The 14,529-nt window shown below is 39.6% G+C and overlaps 1 protein-coding gene and 1 long non-coding RNA gene across 2 annotated transcripts in view; one reads left to right on the top strand and one right to left on the bottom strand.

The window, feature by feature from the left end:
• Window positions 1–5,092: 5,092 nt before the first annotated feature.
• On the bottom strand, window positions 5,093–8,947 carry LOC116508654. The gene is made up of 2 exons (XR_004255393.1): window positions 8,861–8,947; window positions 5,093–8,179 (listed from the first exon to the last, which is right to left on the bottom strand). It is a non-coding gene; the product is annotated as an uncharacterized LOC116508654 (long non-coding RNA).
• The window catches only part of NUDT3 (nudix hydrolase 3), a 41,359-nt gene continuing 35,002 nt past the window's right edge, over window positions 8,173–14,529 (top strand). Inside the window, exon 1 of the mRNA XM_032217285.1 lies at window positions 8,173–9,470. Within this exon, the coding sequence (XP_032073176.1) occupies window positions 9,372–9,470 (99 nt within the window). The 5' untranslated portion in view covers window positions 8,173–9,371. The remainder of the gene's footprint in view (window positions 9,471–14,529) is intronic.

Here is a 14,529-nt window from a genome sequence, read left to right as displayed (position 1 = left end):
CAGATGGCCCACATGAAGGTTGGTCTCAGCTAGGTTTATCTTAGAAAGTAATCAGGGTGAAGTGAGATGGGCTTAAGAAAGTGTGTGATTAGTCTAAAGTCATTCAGGTTAGCTCTATAGTTAAGTGAGGGTGTCAAACCCTAAAGCCCAGCATTTGCCATACTAGGGCAGGGTGGAAGCACTGGTGAATGGGGGTGTTGGAGAGCTGGAAACTGCAGTGATGGAGCACCGGTGATGGGTGCAGGAGAGGCTGCAGCGGCAGTGTTGCCAAACGATTGCCAGGGACCAGCTGGTCAATGGAGGGCAAGCCGAAGATCAGCTGTGCAGCAGGGAGGCATGGTGACGCAAGGCAAACAGCCTGCCGAGATTCGGAGCTCCTGGCGATGACCAGCTGTTCCAGGTCAAGGAATGTCTGGGCGATATCCCGCTGGCCAGGCCAATGCATAGCTGACAATTGGGCCAGGCCAGTGCTGGCGGAAGGACATGGCTTGCCTAAATAAAACGCTGGGAGGTGAACGCTCACAGTGCTGACTTTGCATTTTTGCTGTTTTGCTGCTGCTAGAACTGTGTGCCAGAGTCCGGCTAAATAAGCCAGTTAGCCTCCAAGTGAGTGGCAACTTAATACTGGTATAGGTCTGGAGCTCGGACCCTTTGAGAGAGGGTTTTAAACCTGATCCCAGTCACAAAACTGAATAACTACACTTTTCCTGTTCTAGGTCTTAACTGTTGAAAATGGAACGTTTGGGAACGATCTCTGATATGCAATTCTAGCTGTTAATCATAACTGTGGTCATAGTTCACTATTCGTTTTACCAGTAGACCGTTGAAAATTTCTGCCTAGTGTTCAATAATAATGATGTTAATACTGGAATTTATATATACGTTGTGCTTAATGGCTTCTTATGTCCAGATGAAGCATGTGGCTGGACTTACAGTCTCTTGCAGGTGATATGGAGATTTAGGTGGTTTATGATACAGTATGGACATAAACACTTTATTTGTATACTACATACATACATACATATATTGGACTTCAGGTGATGATTATGATGACAAAGCATCAACAGTTTCTAGAAATATCCCATGTAGCTATTCATTTCCCCTCCCAGAAGAATAGTGTGATATCCTTGGTTAATAATGCATAACCTATTCATATTATACATTTTAGTCAACACTCATTAAGATAAATGGTGTTTTATTTTTTTGAAAAATGAAAATATAGGTTCCAGGCTTGATACAAATTGTCTTGCAGAGTTGTTCAGAGCTTGGTGTTAATTGTTTGGCCTGATTATTTTACTTTTCTTACTAGTTAGTCCTTGACTTACAACAGTTCATTTAGTGACCGTTCAAGTTTACATTATTAGAAAAAGTGACACGACCGTTTTTCACACACATGAAAATTGCAGCATCCCCATGGTCACATAATCAAATTCAGATGCTTGGCAACTGACTCATGATGGCTGCAGTGTCCCAGGGATCCATGTGATCACCTTTTGTGACCTAACAAGCAAAGTCAATGGGAACTAGATTCATTTAACTGTTACTAACTTACCAACTGCAATGATTCACTTAACAATTGTATCAAGAAAAGTCGTACAATTCTGGGTCCAATTGTGATCGTAAGTTGAAGACTACCTGTATTACTGGGAAATAGAGATGGGAACCGACCTAAAGTTCTTTTGTAAAATATTTGTGGGTACTTTTTTTTCAATTTCTTCAAAATCAGCCAAAAGCACTAATTGGGTATTGTTACCAAAATAGTTCACTCCATTTTGTTTCTAATAATTGTTATTTCTGACTTAAGGAATTCCTAGATATTCGAACAATTAGCAAATCCAATCTCGGCTTCAGTTTCATAATTTTATCAGTCAGTACTTGAGCCAGTTTGGTGTGGTTAAGATGTTAGGCTAAAAACTGGGGAACTGTTCTATTCTATCTTGGACATGAAGCCAGCTGGGTGACCTTGGGACACACTGCAGGGACTAGCTATGTAGGCAGTTGCCAAGAATCAACATTGACTGATGGCACAGCAAAAAAAAAGCTGAGCTGAGTGCGACTCAGAGTCATCCAATGAATTTCAGTGGTTGACGAGGAAGCTTAAACTTAAATCTCCTCATTGCTGTACCTATACTTTTAAGCAGCGCTGCATTGGCTCTTAGTTTACAAGATATTTTATAAATTTGAGTCACTGGAGAGGATCATTGTAGGATTTCTGTGGCTTCTGGAGAAATGTCATGTCATGAGCATACACACCAAAAGGTTGGATGCTGAAATAAGTTCCTGGAATTGATTTTAACCTAAAATAACTGCTGAATGCTTATAATCTATATGCTACCAAAACTCCATCATGACCTTTGAGTGAAAGTGCAGCATAGGGCAACAACTTTTGAACCAAGGTCCCCAAATAAGCTTACAGTACAGCATGCCTCCAAATTGGGGACCCATGATTCCCAAGAGAGTGAAATTTGGGGAAGTTGTGACAGCTTCAGTTCTGGCTGCTACTGCAGTCACATGATCTTCCTTTTCAATTTTCCATGGTATTTTCCAGCCAGTCTTGCAATCAATCATTCCTCTCCCCATCCAGCAGCAACCACTTAACCTGTTTGCTGGGAAGGGATATTTCTGATGCCCCCTGGCAGATTCCTACAAGGAAACAGATGAGGAAGCTGGCAGGAAGTAAAAAGTTGCTCTTGTTCCCACTCCTCCTTTGTCCTCCCTAGGTCATGGTTGTGAGTTTAGGTAAGAATTACAGTCCTCAACTTACAACAGTTCAATTTAGTGACAGTTTGAAGTTACAACAGCACTGAAAAAAGGGACTTGTGGCCATTTTTCATAATGGCCATAGTAATATCCCCATGGTCATGTGATTTACACTGGATACTTAACAATTGACTCATTGACAAATGCAGTGCCCCGGGGTCATTTGACCCCTTTGCGGCCTTCTGACAAAGTCAACGGGGAGAGCCAGATTCACTTAACATTGTGTTACTAATTTAAGAACAGTGATTCACTTAACTGGTGAGAAAATCATAAAATGGGGCATAAACTCAACAAATTTATCACGTAACATAAATTTTGGGCTCAATTGCAGTCGTAAGTGTAGGTCTACCTGTACTTCTATGACTCAACGCATGGGTGGTCTAATGTCTTGCAGCTTAACCACTTTTTTTCCTAATCATTGTGATTATGAATGGCTAAATAATAAGCTTGCAGTTGTATCAGAATATGGTATCACATAAAGAATACATTGCCTAGTCACAAAACATGATGATGCCTGAGTGGGAGTTAAGTATTGCAAAACTTGACAGCATTCTCCTAACAAGATTAATTTAGTACAGGTAGTCCTCAACTTACAACCATAATTGGGGCCAGCATTTCTGTTGCAAAACAAGATGGTGGTTAAGTAAGTCATACCCAATTTTACAACCTTTTCTTCGTTTGTATTGTTAAGTAAATTACTGCAGCTGTTAAGGAATCCAGCTTCCTTCATCGACTTTGCTTGTTGGAAGCTATCTGGGAAGGTTGCAAATGGTGATCACATGATCCTGGGATGCTGGAACCATTGTATATGCATGCTGGTCTCCAAGGGCCCAAATTTAGGTCATGTGGCCATGGGGATACTGCTATGATTGTAAGTGTGATTGTTGGTAGTCACCTTTTTCAGTGCTATTGTAACTTCGAACTGCCAGTAAATGAACGATTATAAATCAAAAACTACAACTGTTATAGTAATTTTTAGACAATTATTCAATTACAGGTAGTCCTAGTTTAATGACTACAATTGGGATCTTCAACTCAGTTGTTAAGAGGAAGCATCTGTCAAATGAAACCTTACGTTTCAGCTTCTTTCGATTTATAGACCTGCAAAGAATTGGTTGTTAAGTGACTTTTTCATCATTACATGATTGAATGGTCGCTAAATGCAGTGCTAAAGGAGAGCTACCTGTATATATTAACTACCTGAATACTACCTGTAGTCAGATACAGCATCAACATTTGTCTGTTTTCTGACATAATTGCTAACAGTTGTTTTGGACAGATGGATTTTTCCTTTGATGGTGTATTGATTTCTTTGGCTAGTTAGGTATATATTGAATCACTGAATCTAATGTTAAAACAGCAGCTCTATTTTTAATAGTATTAAGTAAATACTGTTATTTATATATTCATATATATTATTCATGATTCCAATAGAAAATATTTTTATTTGCTATTCAAATGGAATAACGCTTATTCACAAGAAATTGGATTATCAATTCTGTATCTTCAAGTAAGCTTCATTACTGTACTTTTGCCTGTATGTTGTTATCTCTGTTTCCTCCTAAATAATATACAGCACTGGAAATATCCTGCTAATTTTGGAAAAGAATCTCAGTTTGTACAATCCATTTCGGAAATGATATTTCAGCCTTCTCTGGACATCTAGGCAGAATAAGCTAGAAATGCAATTCACAGCTGGCAACTCATGGGTAACAAGCAAATGATTTATTTCCAGCAGCACAATTTTCTCAATTGAAGATATAATCGGAAGTCAGAGGCCACCGAGAGACAAACTGAATTTTTACCCTTCCATGCCCCATTTAATAATTTATACACTTTGAGGTTGAATTTTGGCATTTGGAACAGATTTTCAAATCTGGTATTTTTAAGCATGAAAATGAAAGTTTTAAATCTCAGAAATTTCCTATTCCTATCCCACTTTCAATCTTGAAGGAGATAACTTTCCATACTACTTGTAATCAAGGAAGAGGGTGAATTACTTACCCCTAAATTAATGAAGTATAACCTGAGTATATTTTTACTTATCTAAACAAAGAATATTTTAGTGTTATTTCTTCGATATGGGGCTGGTAAAAAATATTTAAAAAGCAAATTATGAAAAAAATGGGATTCAAAATAAATGCCAGATTTATGAATCCATACTTGGCTTAGTGGAATTCTTTCCCCCAAATTCTTTGCACTTTCTTGTCACCTCCAGCAAGCAGAATCCTTTCAATTTTTAAATTTTTCTTTCATGATTTCAAGCACACATCTCATTTTTTCCCTTTTATAATTTTCCTAATTTGTCCAATGTTTCTTGGCAGCATTGATTTTTTTTTGATAGAAAAGAAAATGTGGTCCATGGAAGCACAATAAAGATGGTGAGGAACTTAGAAGCTAATTCTGATGGTTTTAAGAACTGGGTACATTTGCTAAATTCTGATGGTTTAAGAACCTGGGTACATTTATGCTAAAGATAAAAAGCTAAGTGGAGACACAGTAACAGTTGTACACTGGTTTGTGTCTTTATCCTCTAGTGTCCCTGGATGGACAGGAGCTGTTGAATGGAAATCTTTAGAGGAGACCCAAACTTGAAAATTTTCCATCTGAGAGAGCTATTCAAGAGCAGAATAGTCTGCCTCCTGAGTTCTAGGTGCTCCATAAATTAGATTTTTGGAATGCGTGACAACCATTTATATGGGATGGTATGAGGATTCCTGCCATGAACAGGTGTAAGTACTAATCTTGAAGGCCTCTTTCGAGACAGAGGTTATTTAAAAATAATAAATGCAGCATGGTTAGTTCAGGACCCTTAACAGTGATTCACTGCTGATATTTTGTAATAGTTTAGTACATGGGTGTCAAACTCGATTGTGTCACGGCCAGATCATGACGTATCATGTTTTTGCCTTTGCGGAGCTGGGGTGGGCGTAGCCTGACATGATGTATCTGGCCTGCGGGCCACCAGTTCGCCTGGTCTAGTACAATTTAGGCCCTAATGGGAAACAAACTGTTATACTATGGAAATTCCTCTGTGATAGAACTGTTTGGATATATTTTCTTATACAGAATAAAAAAGAGAAAGTAGAGATGTATTTTGAAAAAAAAAACATAATTAAATACAACACTGGATTTATATGTAAATTTCAGAGATTCTTTTCCATCTTCTCCCATTAAACATACTCCTCGATTGAGCATAGTGTTTGTACATGGGGTAGTTAGCATTGTGCACATGGCAACAGCATAAACTCTGTAGAATTCTAATGTGATTCTAGTTTTACTACAAAAGCAATTACTCAAAACTGTTTTGTAGTTCACCCACATTTATTTTCAAATAAATAGAGGTGTGCAGGCAATTAAAATTATATGCCAATTCAACAATTTGTCATATCATGTGAAACATGTTTGAAGCCAGTATGTTTCATGTTTGGAATTGAAATTCCAATACTAACCCTAACCCTAGACCTTGATTCTTGAACTCAGCTCAGCTGACATAATGTATGTTACAATTTTTAAAAATTAGATCCCAACAAGTGTTCATGCAACTGTTTCACAGCATGCCCACCATATACTTAAAAAAAACCATACATGTATGGCAATACTTTTCCACTCTTTTATTATGTCTGTAGATAACCACCTGGCAGCCCCATTTAGTGTGACCCGAACTCTTTTAGATAAAAGATTTGGAAGTTCACATACAAGGTCATGCAGCTTGAATTTACAGAGCATCTATTGGATAAAATTGCTTAAATGTATTCACCAGTCTTGACACCAGTTGAGATGCCCAGGGACCAGTCTTTCCTATTATCTGGGAATAGTTTGAATAGAGTCGGCCTGAATGTGATTCAAACCATCTGCTAATTAAATCCATGTTCTTCCTTGCTAGCTAGGCTGCCTGGGGATGACATGTACCATAGTTAGATTTAGCACTGGTGAACTCTTCCTTGAGAGAGGAAAAATATTCTGCCCCTTAAGGAGGCATTAGTTTGCCCCCTCCTCAAGAAGTCATTGCTACCCCTAACATATTGGATAATTTTCATCCAATAACCAATCTCTCTTTTGGTAGTTGTGAATAGGGTGGGTCACACAAAGTCTTCAGTTGGTAAATTGGGATTATCTGGACTCTTAGGTCAGGATTCAAGCCTGGGCATTAGAAGGAAAATGACATTGGTTGGACATTTGGATGATTTCTGGCATGAGCGGGATAGGAATAGTCCAGTCATCCTGGTTCTTCTTGATATCTCACTGGCATTCAATACCATCAAACACAGTATCTTTCGAGATTAGCTGTATGGGGAGGAGTGGGCAGTATTAATGTTCTTGTTCGCTTCCTTTCTATGGGACCAATACCAGTCAGTGTTCATTGAGTGTGAGAGTTCTCACTCTTGACCCCTATTATGTGGAGTCCTGTAGGGGTTGGTACTGTTTCCACTCCTGTTTAACATCTATATAAAGCTGTTGGGTGAACATGTGGCAGTTGTGGCTAGAAGACCTTTGTCCAGATCCGTGTTGTGCTCCAACTGCATCCATTCTTGGATCATGATGCTCTACTCATATTTATTTATGCCTTGGTCACCTCCTGAATGGACTACTGTAATGTGATCTACATGGAACTTGCCAGTTAAGCTTCCAGGTATTTGAGTATCTAGAAGGTTAACTGGTGCAAAATGTGGTGGCAATTATGCATGCCCCTAGGATTGCTCAATTATACCTCTGCAACATGAATTGCATTGGTTACCAGTTTGCTTCCATATTCAATTCAAGATGCAGGATTCCCATCTTTAAACCCCTAGATAGTATGGGATCAGTGACTACCTTTTCCTGGTTATATCTACCCATCCTATGAGGTCTAGCAGGAGAAACATGTTATGGGTTCCATCTGACAGGACCAGAATATGATCTTTCCTGCCACAGCATCTATCCTCTGGAACGTTTTTGAGGTAAGATTTGTCCCCACCTTACTGACCTATGAATCTCTTAAAACATGGTTTTTTCCAGCAGCCTTGGAGACTATGAAAAGAGCGAGGTTACAAACTGTTATATTGTGTATAGGGATTGGTTTAGTGACAAATCAGACCAATCAGAACTGAAGAAGCTTCTCGGATGAGAAGCCAAACATTTTCAAGGTCTAGTTATCTTTTGGTCAGATAAGGCTCCTTTCTCACTAAGTAAAATACTAGTTCTCATTAAATTTTGATACAATAAACTATCACAGATTACAGGTTAATAAAACAACAGCTATACATGTTATTCACAGTGCTAGTCAGGAGGCAAGTTGCCTTGCAGGTCAACTTTACAGGGCAGAGGTTAACTTTGTTGCTGAGGAAACAGGCTTTTTTTTTTCTTTTGGCAGACATCTTGTGTTTAGAGCCCATTCCTGTCAACTCTGAAGGAAGTTTCTTTCTCTTATTCCTGTCACCTGAGAAAGAAAGCAGCTTATGTCAAGGAAGGAGAAAGGCCATATGTTTTTGTGGGGGTGGGGGGGTGGGGCCAGTCGAGGCAACTTTTTAAATAAGGAACTAATTCCCCTTATGCAGACATGCCGCCCTATCAATGATATTCATCATGATCGGTCCACTTGCTTCAGAATATCCTTAAGGTAAAAGATATGAAGACGAACATGGTGGGGCATTGTACAGAATGAGTGACAAAATTTCACAGCTTTAATGCTCGGAAAATATGATTTCCCACGAAAGCTAACAGATTAAGTCATTGGCCGAAATACGAAGTACACATTTCTTTGAGAGTAACTGCAAATGCGCCATTCCCGTTTTTTCCTTGTCATCCTAGAGGAGACACCCTTTATTCTGTCCATCTGAAGCCGTCTTACCCCTCCCTTCTCTTTATCGAAGCTTGCAACAAGACTTCTTTCTTTCTACGCTTTTGGCGTGCCGCTGCTCCCACAAGATGGGCATTGTTTCCTCTCACTGTACGCGATTTGCGCAGCCCGGCGATTAAGCCCGAGGCCGTGAGCAAAACGCTACGCCAGACGTCTCGCTTACAGTACTGTGGCTTTCGTATACGGTGATAGCGTAAGAGTGCAACGGCAGCGGAGCACATACGGTAACCCCTCCCCGTGTTCTCGACACTCTTGACTTACAGTAGTGCGGCTGGGCTCAAGCCTCGCGTTGGGAGACGCTCTCTGCAACGGGTGTCCGAAGCGGAAAGGGGCGAGTGATTCCCAATCTTCGGTTACGCTGCTTGCGTAGTATGCGCCGAAGAAGAAATCCCGGGCAGCGCTTTTCTCCACCCGCTGCCTCTGCGCCGTTGACGTAGTATGCCCCAAGATGGCGCCGCGGGTCGTCGTCGTTTGGCGGCGGTGGCCGAAACGTTGCAGAAGCTGCGGTCCTAGCCCTGGAGGCAGCAGAGAGCGGGAACAAGGCGGCGGGTGGACGGCGACAGTATTTGTAGCAAGTAGCGGTGCAGAGGGGGCTTCCCTCCTTTTCGGCTGTTGTGTGAGGAGGCAGAGACTCTCTGGGATAGCGGGTCCTCCGCCCCCTTCAGGCAGGGAGACCCTCCAACCTAACCCGCGTGCGGAGCCGACACCCTTTTCTCGGATCATCTCGCTGCTGCCTCCCTAGTGGGCCTCCCCACCCTTTCCCCGACCGGAGATGATGAAGCTCAAGTCCAACCAGACTCGAACCTACGACGGGGACGGATACAAGAAACGGGCGGCTTGCCTCTGCTTCCGCAACGAGAGCGAGGAGGAGGTCGGTGAGGCCGCGCGCTTGTAGGAGGCTAGGTTGGAAAAAGGGGAGAGCCGAGGAAAGAAACGGCCGGGGTGCTGCCAAACCGAGGTGGGGGTGGGGGCGGAGAAGAGGCGGGCAGCGCTGGTTTCGGGCAGGAACGGGACGCCCGACATGAAGGGGAGGGAGGGAGAGAGGAGAGGTGTGACGAATTGGAGGGCTCTGAAGGGGGAGAAATGGGGGGGGGCGGAGACGCTGGGTGGTACTCGACTGAGGATGGGGAGAGGGGCGGGGCTTGGGAGGGTGGCTGCTCCCGAAGAATTAGTCGGCCCGAACGGGAAGCGAGGCTGGGAATGGTCCCCCGGTGCCCCTGCGGCCCGAGCTCACTAGCGGCTCCCATTTCCCGTCTGGGCTCTTGCAGATGCACACCTGCGGTTACTGAGAGAGCGTGACGGACGGAGTTCCCGAGTGGCTAATAGTACGAGAACACGCGGCTGTTACTAGGCGAGAAGTGACTCACAACAGTCCTTTGGCGCTCTCTCCCCTTTGTGAATCGTTTGTGGGTGGTTGCAAGTACTTTTGGCCTAAAAACGACGCTCTGTGTAAAAGGACCGTGTATATATTTCGTTTGCCCACCCCCCTTTTTTTTCATCGCGGGAATGCATGCATTGTAGACGATATTGATCTCCTCTATAGTACAGTGAGATAACTGGGTTAATGCTAAAATGCTGTAATGGCTTTACATTACATTAATTACATTACTTTATTTAAGCAGGACTTCTTTATAAGTGCACACCCTTCTTCAGAAATGTCACAGGTCTGCCCAGAAGAAATAAGGGAGGAGGTGCATTGGATCAGGGAATTATATTATTTTCTTTATATTCTTTAACATTTAATTATACTTTTTAGCATCAATAAGAAATAGGCGGTTGGATTCTTTATATGTGGTATGATTATTATGATTGCAGTAAGCCATATGTTTCAGCTGGACTTTCCACCAAATATGTTTGCATAATTGGTTCTAGTCTGAAAGGGTGATTCATAGAAAAAACTGCTGAAGAGGAAACATTTTAATTTGTTACTGTAATTGTTAAATGTTACTGGTTACACACATGCCACAGGTAGATTGCAAGATGGTGAAGACTGCTTGAATGACGAATAGGAATACTTCTTTTAAAATTATGTAAAACATCAAAGGAATTGTTTCCATCAGATGCACAATATTTTATAGTACAGTTGTGCTTGCTTATAGCTGTTACAAATCAGCAATAGCCACTAACAAAACACTTTTCGATGGAGTAAGAATAAGGTTTTTAGTTTAGAATAACAGGAAAAAAGAAACTATATCTTTGTTTCCAGAACTTTCTAAATAAATTTTCTTCAAGTAGAGCTATTTTTGAATTTATAGTTAAGAAAGTTGATGAGTTTAGTACTAATAAGAGTTTTTCTTAGATAAAAGATAAAAGTCTGCAGAATGAAATATAGGTTGTCCTTGACTTACAACAGTTTGTTTAGTGACTTACGGAGTACGACACTGAAAAAAGTGACATGACCGGTTTTCACACTTAACCTACCATTGCAGCATCCCCATGCTCATGTGATCAAAATTCAGATGCTTAGATGACTCTGACGTTGCAGTGTCCCAGGTTCATGTGATCACTTTTTGCAACTTTCTGACAAGCAGAATCAATGGGGAAGCCAGATTCACTTACAACCGTGTTACTAACTTAACTGCAAGAAAACTCATAAAATCAGGTAAAAGTTAACAGCTGTCTCACTTAACAGCATGAAGTTTGAGCTCAATTGTAGTTATAAGCGAGGACTACTTATATAGCAATGGAAGCTGATATAAACAGATGTATATGGTACAATATCTGAAATTTAGCACAGCTCTCCTGCTTCCATGGTCATTTGCGCATATTACATGAGATGGCAAGAAATAACATTTCTGGATTTAATAGGTCAAAAAAGACTGGTCAGAATTCCCAATAGAAACATTTGAAAGAAACATGATCTTGACCATTTTCTTTATGATTGTTGAAAGGAATACATTCATATATTTGATTAGTACTGGAATTCAACATGTTACAGTTGCGCCATACAATATTTCACTAAAAAAAACCTCTATTTCTTAGAAAGATGTGTTTGGAAAAATGATACTATTTAATTATAAATTAAAAAGTATTCTGTGGTGTGTATATAATATAATTCAATGTGTGGTTATTGTTTGTAAAGCACTGTGTCTTATTAATCTCTAACATGGGTATCAAACTCGCTGCGTCATGTTAGTCATCACGTAACATTTGTGACATTTTTTCCCATTCATGGACTGGGGTGGGTATAGCCTACACCTGATGCCTCTGGCCTGCAGCCACTAATTTGACACCCCTGCCTATAAAATAACTTTATAAATAGGTCAAGGATTGTTATATCCCATTTGTACTTTGGGATATGAAAAAAAAAGAGCACCTTGGCATTGACCATATATGACTGTATCATATAGTAGAGGGAACGTTCTTCCTGAAGTTCTGTGTAAAGGCCCTATAGCATTTCATCATCTAGTATACCAATTGGCAGAAGTAAATATATGTTGTGTTGAGAAATGGAGCAGAAAGAACAGTATGGATAGTCCTCAATTTTAGGACCACAATTGATCCCAAGTTTTTGAGGTCACTTTCCAACATCTGAATTTTTATCACATGACCATGGGGATGCTGCAATGATCATACATGTGAAAAATGGCCATAAGTCACTTTTTCAATAACAACGTTGATGGTCCTAAATAGGAACTGTGTAAGTCCAGATTACCCGGAGCCTCTTGAAGGTTCATGGGCAATCTGTAGCAACTTTGCTTGTGTCACAGGGTGAATTCAGAAGCTTGAAGTTGATTGTTCACTTGGAGGTTATCTGCAGGATGGCACTGCAGAATAGTGAGAACAAGGAGCTTTCTGTTCCTGTGTATAGCACGTGCAATATGGTGCATGGACCCTTAATAGATTACAGGTTGCAAGTGTTGTTTTTTATTGTAAAAATTACTATTGTCTAAGTTTATTATTTTATATTTACAATTGAAAGGAAAGAGAATTAATTAATTATTAGAGAATGAAATGGAAAATAGTGTTTGAGGACATGCAGAATCACTTAGTGTTATTTATTGTCTTATTTATTTCAATAAATAGAACTTAATAGGACTTAATTTAATGTTCAATTTTAAGTCCACTGGAAAGAATTTATTATAATCCTATGATATGATCCAGAACAGTTTTTAGATATACATAAACTAAAAATTGCAGCATTACTTTAAAATGTTTTAATATAACTTTTTAAATACCACTTATCAATTAACTAGGAATGTATTATTTCTTCACCATAATTATTAAACTACAAAACTGGGATAAGGATTGACAAACACCAGATGATCTGTAAAAATAAATCAGTAATTCCAGAAACTTTTTAATTCCATAGTTTATAGGAAGGACATGTTTAATATTGCTATCGCTACAAAAAATGCCTTACTCCTACTGAGCATCTGTTGCACTTCAGTTGGCATGAGTAGGTAGTTAGTGCATACTGAATGCTGTGCACAGGCAGGCATTTCCAGAAAGAAATGATTTTAAGTGTTATATGATAATTTATAATTCTGTAGAGAAACACATGACTGAGCAAATTTGGCATTTTAAAAATAAGTGTATCAATTAATTTTAATTGATAGTCCTTTTGACTGCAAATCTGTTTAAAGAAAGAACTTGAAAATGAACACGATAATAAATTTTGAGTTTCTCTCAAGTTGAGTGCCTTTGTTGGGGAGAGGCATTTAGGTATTTTATACTGTGGATTTTTAATAATGTAAGCCACCTGGAGTCACAGTGTATGAATTGAGAGACCATATATGTTTGTTTAATAAATAATCTAGTAATAGCTATAAAAGATGATACAACAAATATTATTTTTTTTAAAAAATACTAAAATCATTTAACGAAGGGCCAGAGAGAACAGATTGGTTTCCAGAATTTATAGTGAAGTACCTGCTAATCTCTTAATGAACACGTTTTCTAGAAGTAGAACCTCTGTAAAGAAGAGGTTTTATATAACTATGTTGTAATAGAGGTGCTTTACAGAAATGTAAAATGCAATATAATCCTTATACCACGGCAGGTTCAAGGTTTTCCTAATAATGTATCTGAACAACAGATGCTTAATGGTTTGCTTTGCAGTATGGATTGATCATTGAGCTTGTTAGTGGGAAAATGTATTGTGTGTACTTTAAATGCAAAATATCTTTTGCTTACTAATAGGTAAGCTTTCTCGGGTGGCACATTAGGTTTAATATGTGCTTCCCCCTGAAATTGGTGAACTAATGTGCCAATTATTATATCTTTTAAGTACCTGTTAAAAACCTATATCTCTTTCTAGGCCAGGGGTGTCAAACTTGCGGCTTACAGGCCGGATGCACCACGTGCTGGCCCACCCCCGCCTAATTTAGTGAAGGGGGAAAAGGTCCTAATACGTCACGTGATGCTTCTGTGATGATGTGAGTTTGACACTACTGATCTAGGCCAAACCGTATTATAAAATAATTACTGTGTTGAAAATGATATAAAATATATATATATTGTGAATTTAAATTTTGCAGATGTAAGTCATCTGATTTGTTCAAAATAATGCTTTTCAGTTGTTACTAATGAAATTCTACAGATGAGCTTCTGGAACATTGGAGGTTTTGGACTTATTTCATTGTTTAAAACATGGCAGTGAAATCATGAAGATAATACTATAGGTTCTGGGAATCTTTCAGACTTCTTAATAAAACCTCTCTGGAAGGACAGAGATGGTCAGAATAGAGGAGCTGATAATCTTTCAAACTACTGCCGAAATACCTGTCCCATAGCGTTGACAGATTGAAAGATTGTTTTTTCTAGAATCATTTTTTCCCAGGTCCCCAGCTGGATCAGACCTATTTTCAGATTCAGCCTATCTTTTGCTGGCTTCTTTTCATTCAATAAATTTGATCCCATTTCTTCAGTTTTGGAGATTAATCTGTTGACAGAAAAAATGGACAGGGACTTGAGCCTCTTTCCTTAAT

Source organism: Thamnophis elegans, chromosome 5, assembly GCF_009769535.1.
Source record: "Thamnophis elegans isolate rThaEle1 chromosome 5, rThaEle1.pri, whole genome shotgun sequence".
NCBI lineage: Eukaryota > Metazoa > Chordata > Lepidosauria > Squamata > Colubridae > Thamnophis > Thamnophis elegans.
Note: the sequence above shows the minus strand (reverse complement) of the source record. Positions and strands in the feature narration are given on the sequence as shown.